At 38.1% G+C, this 15,322-nt stretch overlaps 1 protein-coding gene and 1 long non-coding RNA gene across 9 annotated transcripts; one reads left to right on the forward strand and one right to left on the reverse strand.

Annotated features, from left to right (window-relative positions):
* Positions 1–8,580, forward strand: LOC103722641 (mitochondrial import inner membrane translocase subunit TIM10-like). Of its 4 annotated transcripts, none has more exons than XM_008813267.6 (7): positions 1–233; positions 350–448; positions 1,026–1,078; positions 1,417–1,469; positions 4,936–4,974; positions 5,341–5,410; positions 8,298–8,580. In XM_008813267.6, the coding sequence occupies exons 3-7, from the start codon at positions 1,037–1,039 to the stop codon at positions 8,346–8,348; spliced, it is 255 nt and encodes an 84-aa protein (XP_008811489.1). In that variant the 5' UTR covers positions 1–233; positions 350–448; positions 1,026–1,036; the 3' UTR covers positions 8,349–8,580. The 4 variants fall into 4 exon arrangements, with proteins under 4 accessions (XP_008811489.1, XP_008811490.1, XP_008811487.1 ...); XM_008813265.6 differs by having other exon boundaries at positions 15–233; positions 1,023–1,078; XM_008813268.6 differs by lacking the exon at positions 350–448 and having other exon boundaries at positions 4–233.
* A 405-nt stretch (positions 8,581–8,985) lies between these two features.
* LOC103722640 (uncharacterized) lies at positions 8,986–13,992 on the reverse strand. 5 transcript variants are annotated; one of them, XR_016396093.1, is made up of 3 exons: positions 12,235–13,992; positions 11,409–11,553; positions 8,986–9,209 (listed from the first exon to the last, which is right to left on the reverse strand). It is a non-coding gene; the product is annotated as an uncharacterized LOC103722640 (long non-coding RNA). The 5 variants fall into 5 exon arrangements; XR_016396092.1 differs by having other exon boundaries at positions 8,986–9,212; XR_005510865.3 differs by lacking the exon at positions 11,409–11,553.
* Between the last annotated feature and the right edge of the window lie 1,330 nt (positions 13,993–15,322).

Raw genomic sequence — 15,322 nt, forward strand, 5'->3', positions numbered from 1 at the left:
TCCTATCCAGCCGAATTCCGGATGCATTTCCTCTTGGAATCCACCGCCACGACACCGCTTCCTCCCATAAATAAATAAACCCTAGAAAAAGACCCTTCCTAAGTTTTATAATTATCGTCTCCCCATTCCAAGCTTCTTGCTTCGCTGCATCTTCGTGCGGCGGCGGCGGTGATTTCTCGGTCGCTCCATCGCGACTGCGACTCCCTCTGGAGCCAAGAACCACCCGTCGCCAGGTATATCTTTTATATTTGTTTCTTTTCTTGTGTTTTTTATAATTTTTTTCCCTGGTTGATCGATCGGAAGTAAAGAAGGAGAAACCCTTTCAGGAACTTTTTTTTTTTTTTTGTAGGATTTGAAGCAGATTTTTTTTCCCAAGATACGAGTTTTGGGGAAGATATTAGATCCAAATAGAAGGTTTCCTGTGGAGATTTTGGTTCGGTTGAATTAGGTTCGGCAGTTTTCTCGTTTTCGAATTTCTAGATGAATTCCAGGAATGGGGCTTTCTTGATCTTGTTCCTGTCATCTCGGTTTTTTTTCCTGGAGGATCTTATACGCTGTATAACTTCTCGTTTGGTTTTCTTGATCGCTTATGCGATGCTCTTTCTTCCACAATTTTCCTTTTGCAGTTTTCTTCGTTTTAGATTTCTAATTGAATTCCAAGGATGAGTGTTCTTCAATCTTAGTCTGGTTATATCCTTTTCTTGGGTGTTTTCTTTTTAAATGTTGTGATACCACTCTTTTGGTTGCTTGATCGCGCAGGTAGTACTTGTCCCTTGATATCTCTTTGTTTCTCTCTTTCCAGTTTCTTTTTGAATCTATGAATGGCTTTTTCTTTCTATTTCTGGCATTTTTTCATGTTTTAGCAGCTCTTTTGATTTTCTTGATGGAAAAACTTGAAATCTCATCGTATTCTGTTAATTTTCGTTCCATAGTACCTGGCTTTCATTGTTGTAGTAGTGCTTGCTAGGTGGTAACCTCTCTCTTTTTTTCGTTTTCATTTTGATTTTTTTTTGATCGTGCAGCAGAAGGATATAAAATGGCGGCTACTAGTGCCCCCACGAATATCGAGAAAGAGCAGGCAGGTTCTCATTTTTTGCATACATAATATGTATGGCCAAAACATTCGAATAAGTAATTTTTTTATTAAAAAAGGTTGGCGAATGATTTTGCTGTCCATAAAGCTTGGCATTTGACTGTAGCAATCTCTGACTGTGTTTCTGTAGAATTTCATAGTCTTTTAAAAATTTTGAGATTGATGACTAACATAGCCGCTTGATTTGGATGTGTTATCTATTCATCAAGTTTTAATGATTTGCAACCAATATGGAAATTTGTGCCATGATTGGTGAAATGTATTATTTGTATCCTTTCTTTTATCCGGCCAGTTATATTGACCTTTTACCCTTGACAAAGCAGATATTTGGAATGGCAGAGAAGGAGATGGAATACAGGGTAGATCTCTTTAACAGGTATTTAGAAAGTATGAATCATGCAGTTGCTATATCCTCTCCGCTTTTGTATGTCATGGAAATCAATCTTTTGCTTCTTCATCCTTCCTGTTTTGCCTTTTTGAGTCTTGGCCTCCTCTTCTCTTTTCTTCATTCATCAAAGACTGTCGATAGTCTTAGTGGACTTGACATGAGTCTCATGGCAAGACATAGTATGACTATTTGATGGTAGACAGGATGCACCATTTCAATTTCATTATTCTAAGCATATGTTCTAAGTGTCAAAATCTAGCCAAAATGAAATGCACGTAAAATGTTTGCCAGACAATTTTGCTAAAGCCAATTAACTCCCTGCTAGAGAAGAACTATTGAAATGAGCTTTAAATGAAGAAATTCAACTTGAGCATGTAATACAATGTTCTGCGATACAGTCAGATCACTCAAATCTATTGATTTCATGAACGGGGACTTGACCATCAGCCTTTCTTCTGGGACTGGGTGCTCTGAAACCTGCTTTTAAAGAGGGGCAGTTAAGGCAAGCATTGTAGAAGCTTCTAGAGGCATTCCGGTAGGAAGGCTGACCACGACATAAAACTTAAGCTAGCATGCAAATGCTTGGCTTGGGAGCAAGCTGCTTCTAGCATAATGAAGCTTCATGTCTCTCTGTTCTACAGACTCATGACCTTGTAGCTTTCAAATAAATAAACCTTATAATGCTTATGTTTGAAAATAAATAATAATTAGGGTTTATCAAGTGATCGGTTTGTGCGCTGGTCATGGTTTAAAAGCTAAAACCTGTGTATCTTGATGTTAGTGAAATTGCGGAAATTTTACTTTTTATAGACCCCTATTTGGTTCCATTATGGTTTTATCCATGTTATTTTGAACAAATGGAATGGTTGTGGGAAAAAACAGGGGAATGAAGATGAATGTGCCTGAATTGATTTACTCAACCATATTGGTTGTATAGTTTTATTCAGGTTAAATAGGACTAAGTACTTGAAAGGTGTTTTCCGCTTTTTTTGCCTGCTTTAATCTAGTGCCAGAAAGTTCGTTTGGCTTAATAAAATGAATTAGCGGATTTTTTTAAGGTTCATCCAAGGTTATTCATGAATCAAACAGGGCCTTGGTTGACAATGATAAAAAATTATGAAAGTTAGAATAATAATTCGAATAATGATATAATGGAGGATTCTGTCTATTATTTTCTTTTTCTGGTTGACAGCAGTGCGAGTTTGTTTCTTAAGCTTCTGTTTTTTCTGTATTTAATTTCTGTAAGTGGGACACCATTTGGCTTTCAGAATTAACTGCAAGCTTAAGCAAGGGAATTTGATCTGACCTCCTCATTTTTATATGATTGAAGCATAGGGTAGGATGCTCAAGAAGGTAGGAACTAGGAAGAGCAGGGGCAGTGAAAAGATATGTCCAATTTGGATTAATAGAAGCATCAATAACTAGTACTTAGGTGATGTGGAGTCAATTGCTCACAAGATCATAAAGCTGATGGTTTTGGTCTAAAATTTGTTTACGTTGGAAGGAATTCTGTAGGTTGAGTGTATTTTGAAGGCACAAGAATTTGATTTTGGAGGAGGTGAAAAATAAGTGCTGATCGAATAAATGTTAAAAGGTCCTTTGTGTTTTTGATCCTTATACACGATAAACAAATAGTTATATGAAGATGTATATCATGATAAGATGTCTTAGTTGATGTTTAAAGATCAGGTGGTAAATAATATAAATGTTGTTCTGTCCTCAATTTCTTGTTACTAGTGTTTGTTTATCAAAGGAAAGGGCTATAATATGTGGATTAACCAAAAATTAAGTAGGCATGGTAAAATCTGTGAAATTCTCATCTAAGGAGGGCCTGCCAGTCCAGTCTCTAAGAGCTTACAGAACAATTTGTGCATGTTAAATGACAAGGCTTCTATCTAATTCCTGCTTTAGTATCTTGTTACAAAGAAGTGTTTGGATTACTTTGATGGAGTTGTAGATTTTGCTTTCAAGAAGAGGACTGCTTGGTATAATTTCGGATTAGTGTTTGGATAGATTGAGTTATTCACATGTTAGTTATGATCTTGGGTGGTTCTTGACTTTTTCGTAGGAATCTTACACTCTAAATGATTAGACATCTAAAAGCTGTCACCAAATTAAACATAATGTTTTTGAAGTTTCTTTATAGGAATAGTTTGAGATACTTAAGGAGGTCGAGAATTTCTGACCTTTGGGACTAATTATTAGTTAAAGTGCTAATTTAGTAGGCCCTTTGGATTGAGATTTTTGGCAAACAGAGCTTGTCAATGCCAGTTGGAGCAGTGAGTGGCGATGCTCATCTATTTCTTTGGTTTTAACTTTGTAGTTTCAGATGAGTCTTTATCTCTACTCTCTGTATGTGATGTTTCTGGCACTTTAATGTTTAGTCTTGGAACTGTTTCTGATGGGCCCCATAAGTGGTGGGTTGTGCTTATATAATGGGAGAGCTTGGGATGAAGCCGCTGTTTCAACCATGATCACTTGTGTAGGGTTTAATAGTATAAAAAAAAGAATAAATGTATAACTTGCACCCAGGGTAAAGCTGATGTGCTGTATAGTCTTTTGCTGCTTTGGTTTTATATGGCCGCATGGCAAAACATACAACCGTTTGATAAGGTAACATGAATCCATCATACATACCCTATTCTTGAATTAATCATGTATATCACACATGACAAGTTCTAGTGTAATTATCTAAAGGATGTTGACAAGTTGTATCATTTCATTTTTTTCATCCTTATTCCTTTTCTTTATTTTCCTTAGTGATTTCACCTAGATTGCCTACATTGACACTCTGTTGTTGCGAATGATGCAAAAAAAAGGAGCATTCAGTGTTATCTACCTTAATTTAGGAAGTGAGAACATTTCCAAAAAATATATGGGAGATAATTTCGTTTTCCATGTTTCCAAGTTTTATGGAAGCCAAATTGCTTGACAAATCGAGGACTACAAATTGAAGTGCCTCCTCTGGATGCCATTAAACCTGGCTATCTTGAAAGCCATTGAAGCAGCTGGAAGCATAGACACCACATGCCTACCTTAAATACCATGGTTTATTTAACAAGTCTGTGTTATTATAACCATTTTTCTTATCGAATGCTTTTTTTTAACCCTATTACTATATAAAGATATACTAAAAGGTTTTAGCTGCAGCTTACACCAGAATTAAATTTCTTATGCTTAAATATATCAGGTTATACCTTTTTTTATCTCTAATATCCAACAGCATTAATGCATATAGTTATTAATTATTACTTGTGCCTCACAAATCTGAGACTATGTTCCAAAGTTAAAAGAATTTGTTCAGGTTTCTATGTCAGTAATCTTAACAACTTTAGGTCCATTAGAGGTTGCCTTTTTTGTTGTTCAGAAAGATATAAAAGAAACCATAAGTAGGTTTTTAGTTGTGAAAAAAATTATTGATTTCTTTATTTCTCTCTGTTTTTTTTCGTAACAGGCTTACTGCAACATGCTTTGACAAATGTATTGAAAAAAGGTATGTTGAACATGCTTGCCTCTTTCATAGACTCTTAATGCTTGTTTCTTGGTGCTCCTGAAAATTGGAGTTTTTGGTTCATCTTACTTTCGGTGCACAACAATGGAGCAATATGAGTTTATGTTTTGACATGATAACTAGATGTGCTTTTGCGTGCAACTTTAGATGTGTGCCAGTCCTCAATCTATCTACATGAATATGCATGACTGGTGTGTTCCCAGTATATCTATAAAAGTACTTTTAATCTTGTACATGGTGCAAGTGTGGTCCAATTGCTCATAGCTGGGATGAACTTTTTTCCAAGGAGCCTTTTGGTTGTATAAAAGATTAAACAACTCAAGAATGTTTTCCATTTTATCTTTCCAGGTATAAGGAATCTGAGCTTAACATGGGTGAGAACGGTTGTATTGATCGTTGTGTTTCAAAATATTGGCAGGCAAGTTATCACATAACATGCTTTAAATCTCGAGGTTGATACTGTATGAATGTATAGATTTAGTTGTTAAACTGGTGTTTGATGCTTGTGGTTTTCAATTTTAAATAAAAGAAACAGAAAAGGCAGAGTGAAAACTTAAACCATACTATTTTGACAATCATATGTTTGATAATTTTGACTAAAATTCATTGTAAATTCCCTCATCTATAAGTGCTTGAAACTTCCTGCCAAGCATCAAATTCCTTGCTATCATGGAATTCATTTTTATGTTTTCTTCAGATGTTTTTTGTTGTATTATAATTAATATTGTTGCCTATTGCACAAATATAGAGGGTGAGCTTTGGTACAAGGGTAAGGTTGTTTGTGGCGGGAGTTTCGTGCACTAGGCCGCTCTTTTTTTACCTATTGCACAAATATCTGTTGACATGAAGTAGGTCAATCATTGTATAAGGTTGATTTCGAATTGGGTCAATTTCACTATGAAGGTCTGGTCCTCTGGCTTGAGCTCGATCCAGTTCCAACATGCCATACAAGTTAGGTTTCTCTCTCCCAAACTTATTAAGGGGGTTAGTTAGATAGGAATGGTAATAGGGCAGAAATGGGCTGGGTTGGGCATTACTCGAAGTGCCCTGCAATTGGAACTAAGGTTGCAAATGGGTTGGGATAACTCGTAACCCGACCTGACCTGCTTTGGAGGATCCGTGGGGCCGGGTCGGGTCCTAAAATTGAACCTGTTCAATTTTTTTTGGATCGGGTTTGGGTTTACTGAATTCAGACCCGACTCGATCCATTTAAAATTAAAATAATTTTAGATTTTCAATCTTATAATCCGACTCGACCCAACTTGAATCTGTAAAATTTTTTCGATTTGTAGGAGTGCAAATAAGTTCTGAAGCTATGAATGGGGTGATCTGAACTGGATCCAAATTTTCCTAGGATGGGTTCGAGTTATACATAGACCCGAGTCGAATGACTCGGATGAAAAATTTTTGCCGTGGATCCGACGTGATCCCTTCTTCTATTGGGTTGGGTTTGAGTTCAAAATTAGGACTCAAACAAGGAACCGGGTTGGGTTGGGGTCACTCATGACCCGATCCGATCGATTTGCACCCCTAATTGGAACCACGTACCATATATGCATATATGCCTTGTGATCATCCCTGGCAGGTTGGAACTGGTCGAGGCAAGTAGAGCTGTAATTTTTTTTACAAATTAAATGAATAAAAAAGAATATAACAGTAAATTTTAGTACTTCACATAATATTAAACAAAATAAGAGTTGAAGATATAGAACAAAATAAACAAAATTTTTAATAATAATAAAATTATAACGAATAGAAATATTGTTCTCTAGGAAGCTAAGACAAATATTTTTTAAGACAGCTAAATATATATTTAGTAATCTTTCACATGAATCGTGCGATCTTGGAAAAGAGAGCTGTGTGCGGTTAGGGCTTGGAAAGGGAGGAGACGAGTAGTTGAGGTAAGTAAGCCATTAAGTCCAAGGGTGGGGAGCGTCCGATTGGTAGAGTTACATATAACTGGGTTGGGTTTGGGATGGCATTGCCTGCACCTATCTCAGGTCCCTTACATATTTTAGAATAAAGACCTGTCCCCACCTTTGACTTTTCGAAAAATGAGTTGGATATATAACTTGTTTCATTAGGGTTGGGCTGGGTCTAGTCGGGTACTCGATAGGTTGGAGTAAATTTACCACCCCTACAACTAGGTCAGTACGGAAAGGGGAGGATGAGGGGCACATAGTGAAAGATGGTGCCCTGGGTGGTGGGCTTGATCGGTGTTGGGCGTGGCAGTAGGGTAACAACGGGCAATCGGACCGCAGGGCAACTGGCGTGTCCGAACTGTGCAGTGAGACTGATGGGGCAATAGCCAATAAGCACTGGGCGGCACCGGGCAACAATGAGGACGGGAGGGAGAGTAAGCGTAAGAGAGCAGGAGGGAGGAGAGTTGATGGAGATGAGAGAACTCACCAGGAACGAGAGAATTAGAAGAAATGGACGTCAGTTGTTATTCTCTTTAATATAAATTATACAGTTATCAAAGTAGACCTTATTGCAAGGTCTATGGCCATAGGATTCAGAATCCTCCAACCTGAACGTGCTCGCTGGTTGGTCATGACTATGCAACCTCTATGACCATCAGTGAAGGGTTTCTGCAACTTGAAGGAGGGTCGTCGGTTGTGGTTGACGGCTCAGTTCCAAAATTACCAAAACAATCGAATTCTTCCATGATCACCGTATGTTAATAAAGTGAAGTATTTCGCACATTTATTCTCTCTTAATTCAAAAAGTTGCTTAGTTTGGTTTTATTTGTTTTCTGACACTTATTCGTCTAAATGGAAAAACTTTAGCATGCTGATCTAAATTTTTGAAGCAGTCAAAAATTTGATAACTTAAATATTAATTGATATTCAATGGTTTGGCTGGTTTATTTATTAGATATGAATGAATTAAAGGATCAAGATATGGAAAAAAAGGGAAAAAAAAGGGAAAAAAAGGGAAACTAATGAGCTAACTTTGTTCATTTGAAAAAAGGCGGCGTTTTGTTGGTTGACTGAATTTCTTTTTAGCTAAGATTTTATTGAGGAGAAACTAGTAAATTCGTTAAAAAAAGTTGACAAATGGTAACTACTTCAAAACTTTTTTTTTTTTTTTTGACATGGTATGGATTGTACGTTGTTGCAATTCCTTTAAGATTGTATTTTTTTTTTTCTTGTTTCCTTTGAATATGGCTGGTAGCCGTTTGGTTTGTCATACCGTTCTATTTTCCGTTTGGTTTGTCATACTGTTCTATTTCTAAATATTGAGTTACTCTTGTAATGAAGGTTCGGCACTTCCTAAGCTGTTATCCCTTCTAATTGTTCCAGGTGACAAATTTAGTAGGACAGTTGCTCGGTTCCAACCGACCTCCGGTGTGATAAAACCACTGTCATTTATGGTTGATGGCAGATACTCCGGTTGCCGTTTGTTGGTCAAAGGTTTAACAGATGCTTGTATTGCATGATAAAATGAATGGAAGTACTCTGGAAATATTTGGTTGGGAGATGATATCTTCCAATGGCTGCTGTATGCTTTGAGCAAATTTTGGCGAGTATCCTCATGTAACCGGATGGAATATGAGAGGAACCATAATTAGAATTTTGCCTTCAATACAGGTTTGTCTGCCCCTTGCATTGTCAGCAGGACTCGAGAGGGAGCCCATAGCTGATCATTGCTGTTAAAATGGCTACAGGTTAATCCATCCGATAATATCAAATGTTAACCCAAAAGAGGCCTATTGAATTGTCTATTATTTTCAGTCGTATAAAACGGGCCTTGTCACATCTGTGGGCTAGAGCCTGTCGCCGCGTCACGGCTGGCAAACCTTGCTAAGTGATTTCCGCGCCATCCACGATACAGCTGCTGGACTAAATCATAGACATCTAGTTTCTTACTCTGCATGCACTCTTGTGTGCACTAAATTACTGTTTCCGACCTATCTAAAGTTACACTGAAAGAGTGTATGAGGAAAAATCTGGAGGGCAACCATATGGCAGAGATAAAAGAGTCTAGAAATAGAAATAAAGAAGCAACTGCTAGTCAAAATTATCTGGAGAACGTGATAAAAAGCAGTTTTCCAACCTCATTGGCAACTCCCTCACCATCCTCGTATCCAAACTTCTCTAATATTTCATGCATAACAGTTAAGGTCCAAACGGCACAAGCTTCCCCAGGAGACCGAGAGTGCTTGCATTGAGGTTGCAGAACAATGTGAAATATCCATAAGTATATGATGGTACCTGCTAAAGTAAAATTGAATTGGTATCATGCAACCTTCATCAAGAATTAGAACAGTAAAATAAAACAAAAACTAACTTAATCTCCCAAATCTGAAGAGAAAAAGTGAGCGAAGTTTATACAGGTAATTAATAATAATATCAGCAATTTGAAAATTGTACTGAAAATTGCACTTGTAAATCAATAGAGGATCCCGTATATACTACTACAAATCTATAACCACAGGAAATAAGCAAGCAACATGTGATCTAAAGTGAAATTTAATTACAAGGAAATACTGGTTAATTCTGGCAATATTGGCAGCAATGACCATGAAGATCTTAGGCAAGAAGAAAAAAATAACTGCATGATTTCTAGCTTAAGGTGCTAACTGCTAAACAATGTGCAAGAAAACTTTTACAAAGGCCGAAGGAAATAATTCAATCAATCCAATCTGTGTAACAGCAAGGAGATCCTTAACAGAGCAGGGATAATTGCATGTCTCTAGATTAAGGTACTAACTTGTGTGCATTGAAAATTTTACAACGGGTACAGAAGAGAGCGCATTCGATTCACATAGCAGCTAACAGATCTTTTTACATTCCAAAGCAATTTCTGCACAAAAAGTCTTACCTCTGAGTCTTTTTAAAGAGATGTAAGAGCAGTTACCAGTGACTTCACATTTGGCCTCTCATGAGCAAACAGCAAGACACTAACCGCACTAACTCAGTTCTATTGGCATTCAAGAAATGCCTCTCTAACATCAGAAACTTCTTACCATGTATTAGGTCAAGTGCTTGCAGCAAAACGATCTCTCGTTATGCTTTAACTGTTGAAAATACAAATTGCAATTGGACAACTGCTTTTCCACATACAAATGGATAAAGCACAAGTAATTTTAAAAACAAGGATTCTTCTACTTATCCATTAATAAAAATCATAGAAGGTTCAACTTTCACTTTTGTCCTATTTTGCAGTATCTGTATATTTTTGAGAAGGTAGAGACAGCCAATGACAATTAACCTTTGTGCATTGTAGGCTAGCCCACACAAAACTACCATAAATAACTTAATAAGATACCTAAAAGATAAGCATGTGACTTTGAAGCACATGCACTTTCTAAACATAAATGCCACCCCTTATACCTTGACAATGGTGTGAGGTGCTTTTATGCTCCATTATTCAATATAAAATGAGAAAACAATTTAACTCCATATCTACCATCTCTACTTGGTAGCACAAAATACCAAGAACAGATCATAGCTTTTGCCTGCACTGAATGAAACAGATAGGTCAAAATAAAACAGAAAAAGAAAAAGAATGGAGGCTGAAGTGGGTGGAGCGAAAGCTCTCTAGAGAGTTTACTTTGTGGAAATCATTTTGGAAATATGGAAAGTCTGTCGGCGCCCCTGCTCACAGACTGGACCTTGAATATAATTTATCTCAAACAACATATTCATTAGAGTCCTGTTTCTGTCTCCTCTCAGACAGGAATTACAACAATGATATTGAAAACATCAACTGATAGGTAAGTAATAGGAAAAATTGTTGAGCATAACCCTGCACACCAGATGCATTTGACCATGCAGCATGAATCCTAGGAAAAGGATGATAAATTTAAGAAGCTCATTCAGAAAGGCTGTACTGTCGGTTGACCAGGATTATCTTGGCAATCAACGTCACACTTTTACTTCGACATGGGCCTAAAAAGATTTCCTTACACCACCTTTCTGTAAGAATTCAGAAGGTCATGCAGGTTTCTTTGGTGGAGCTAAAAAGGCAAAGTTTCTTGAGCATCACCATGTTGATAGTCAAATTAATGTATAGATATCTTTGCAGCAAAACGAACAGCCTAACCTGACAAACAGAGGTGGATATTTGATTTCCAGAAACGAGTAGGCATATCCAGTACAGATGTATGTTTGTATATAAAGTATACTTCAGACTATATCCTGAAACATGTCTATTTCCTAGGCGTCGCATAAACATGCACGTCACACAGCATCATACAGTACCTGGAGGTCACCTACAAAGGGCTCCTTCTGTGCACCAAATAATAACTTTGAAAAAAAACAGATGGCATCTCTGTATTTCTATTATTTGTACTGCCTGTAGTGAGATCTTAGCCAATCCATTAGATTAATGGCAGAAAGAGAGAGGTTTCAGTTGAAAATCAACATGTCAAGCACTGAAGCCATTAACTACAGAGAGACAGTTCTAACCTTTGATCCAGGCAAGACTGCTTCTGTACATCATCAGTCATTAGTTAATGCGCCTTGAATCATTTGTGAGCATGGTTTGAGATACTGTTCTTTCTAAGCCCCAGGAAGGTGATATACTCCATGTTTTTGGGGACAAAGTTGCCATCTGCACAGTAAGGTCAAAATCCACGAGTACCTTACATGGAAATTGTTTCTCGGTGCCTTGAAGCTTGACATCATTTCTATCAATTTCTACCTTGTCATGGTTAGAGCTTTTATTGAATGAGTAGTCACGTGATAGGAGCATGATATCAGTAGTATCAAAAAGCCATGCACTTACAGAACAAAATCACCACCTATTTACATGATTATATCAATTTACTTTGTGGCGAGCATGAGCATATCCATAAGTCTACCTACAAATACTTTAAAGTGGGCATCCATCTGGCAGCAAAATGGACTCCAGATAAAGCCAATGAAATGCATTCACCTTCACTTTCTTTCTAACCAGGTTCATTCTATCTGCAACTCCCCACCCACTATCAGTTCCAACCAGCAATAATATCTTAGATTCCGGAGTGTAGCATGTTAAGAGTTTCCTGGATAAATGGTCAGTGAAAATACTGAAATCTTGTTCCATTGGAGGTACATGTATGGAAAATCCAGTTCCCATCCTTCAGGACCATGCAGATAGACATTTTAAGTTATTGATTTTAGTGATGTGCTTATTAAAACAGCATGGACATAAAGCTAATACAAGCTTCCAAACCATCAAGTGTAAATTACTTCTACAAAATGCTATTATCAAACTTTAGCTTGAGATAAATTTGGGAAGTAAAGAACTCACATGACTTAGGGGAATATGCTTTCCACTAAGAAGGTCCAGCAAAAGAGTTCCAAAGCTGTATACCACACTCTCTGGGGTCACTCTTCCTGCCAAATCAAGCCAACAAGGAATGAATGATGTTTTCCAACCTTGAATGATATAGAAACTCTTTTTCATGCACAGTAGACAGTCCATGGAATTCAATAGTCAAGAAGGAAAGTAAACTAGTTGCATGGAGATTTTAGCAGTTCTGTTACTCCTCCCATGCTAAGGAACTTATTACTGATTCAAGAGGAAAGAAAACATGTCAAACAGAGTGCTGAAAAGAATAAAATAGTTTAGTCATGATGTTTAAAAGGACATTCTTCCTGAGGCCATTTTCTATAATGCCAACATCTTTTCTCAACATACAACATGATGCACCACGTGCTGTCATTGAATTAGGCAATCAAACACATGCAAGAAGTATTGTATTTTAACGAGTTTAAGATAATATAGTGCCTCGACATAGAAAACTCATGAAAAGGATTGCATTTAGCCAAGTCAATGGATGTCACAGAACATAAAACCTTTTTCTATGCCAAACCAAAAGCCATTTCAATACAATGCTAATCCATCCTGCAGTACACCAGAGGCATGAAGGCCAAGTTAGTACCACAGCTCCTTCCATCTCTACTGTTCTTCATGAGGCCAAAACAGGACAGCCAGGGATTACTGTCCTATCAAATGCCCGATGGCAAAACAGCAAGTAGCAACAAATGCAGCACCTCTATGAGAAGCGAAGAATAAGACACAGATGCCTCAGTGATGATCTCACCTGATCAAAGAGGACACTGTATGCATTGAAATCATGATATAGCGCCCACCCTCTGCTGCTGCAATACTCCAATACCTGTGCAAAATACAGTGCTACTCTTATTCTCATTGCCCAACTCAAGGGCTGTGTGTCCTCTGCAATACACCATTATCATTTGCACCCCCATTCAATTGTGATATTAAAAAAAAACACTGGTCCTGCGATCCAGCACATATTACCATGTCGATCAAATATAGGAACATATACAGAGCAGTAGATCAGATGGAATCAAACGATCTGGTTTTGGAAGTGGTAAAGAAGTCTCTCTCCTTTAATAACTAAAATTTTGTCAATAGATCATAGATCTATGAAATCATGCCCAAAATATATATTGAAATATCTGAAATTACTCTGCATAAATCTGTAAGTACCAATGAACCATAGATAATAACCACCATCATCTTCCAAATTGATTCAAGAAAAATGATTATATATAGCATAGCAACATGGAACAAAATCTATGAAGTGTCGTGCCAGGAATTCATCAGTCATAGCAACCAGTTACTTGTTAATATAAATCAAGAAAGTGGTGCCTGAAAGAGTGACCTGACTATGTAAAATTATTCTGCAAAATCTAGAAATACCGTCTCTACCACCATCCTATTTATAAATCGAGAACTAAATGAATAATACCAGAACGAGTTCAAAATGATGATAAGATGACCAAAGCCAAAACCCCATCCTGGTGCAACTTGCAAGAGAGATCATATTATACGAATCAAGAAAATCGAACAAGAACATTTTCGACATATGGATAATAACAGCTTTCGAGATTATTTGGCTGAGAAAATAATCAAAGAAGAAGAGGGAGGGGTGGAGTGGGAACAGTGGAAGAGGTTCCTGGCTAGGGTTTCGTGGGGCATGAACTCGGAGACCAGCAACCCCTCTTCGCCCTTGCAGCAGCAGCCGATGAGGTTGGTCAGTCGCTCGCTCTCGAGCTACCCCCGAATCTCGCCTCCTTCTGCCAGAAACCAAACCCCATCAGATCAGATCAGACTGGATATCGAAATGCGATGCGATCAAAAGTGAAAAAGAGAAGAGAAAAGAGAGAGAGAGAGAGAGAGAGAGAGAGAGAGAGAGAGAGAGAGAGGGTAAAACGGACGAGCAGCTGGCGAGGGTCGGGCCAGGCGGACTTGTTGAGGCGCTTGACGGCGACGACGCGATCGGTGTGTGGGAGTTGGCCGCGGCAGACCACGTTGGAGAGCTCCTCGCCGTGCTTGGAGACGATGTGGTGGGGGCCGAAGCCGGCAGTGACGGCCCTCAGCTCCTCCAACCGGAACTCCCCAAACACTGGGACGCCCTCCCGATCGCCATCGCCCCCATCGTCGGACAGAGAATTTGAAGCAGGCCGGCAGCGAGCCCCCATTATTGCCCCCATATAATCATCAGGAAGACTGAGAGAGGGAAGGATGGAGACTGGAGAAAAAGAAAAAGAGAGAGAGATCCGGGAAGGATGGAGACTGGAGAGGAGGAGGAAGAAGAGGGAATGAATGGCGTGGTGTGAGCAAGGGCTTTGGAAGAGGATTTTCGAGTGCTGGATTGGGATAGGGAAGCAAGAAAGCAAGATATCCGAGGTTTCCCCCTTTTCCGCCCCTGGCCTCTCTCTTTTATCGCCCTTTCCTATCTCTGCTCCCCGGTTCCTTGCTGCGATGTACATATTTTATTTATATATTCTACTGATGTAATCCTTCTGCGCAAGATTTTACCCCTGAATCGTGGAAGAGATGATTGGGTCCAAACTTGGCTTGGATGGAGCCTGCTCCATCTCTCTCTTTACATTTATATATATATATATATATATATACATACATATATATAATATCAATCAAAAACAGAATGTAGAGGTTACATGAGTATAAGATATGCATTAAAAAGATGAGAAATTTGCAAAACCATTAAGTTCCGGAGAGGAGAGATCATACCATGCGTGTAGGATCCAGAAATAACTAGGACTATGTGATAATATTATGTTTCAAAGCTAGATAGTGTAACATCCTGATACAAAAGACTCATCAATGGAACCCTCTTTTTTCCTCTTTTTTGATAGAATCTCATCAATGGAACCTTCAAAAATGCCATTCTACCACTTTTCCGAGTTTGTCTAATTCTGCCATTACAATGAGCAACAAATTTCTTAATTTGTCAAAAGTGAAGTTCAAACTTAAAACAAGAATTTCAACTTAAAAGGTTTCCAATAAAATGACAATGCCACGGTCAAGAAAGATCCTCCAATTAGGTAACGAGGTTGCACTA

Source organism: Phoenix dactylifera, chromosome 8 (genome assembly GCF_051530095.1).
Source record: "Phoenix dactylifera cultivar Ajwa chromosome 8, Ajwa_hap1_PhDact_Kaust_v1.1, whole genome shotgun sequence".
Lineage (NCBI taxonomy): Eukaryota > Viridiplantae > Streptophyta > Magnoliopsida > Arecales > Arecaceae > Phoenix > Phoenix dactylifera.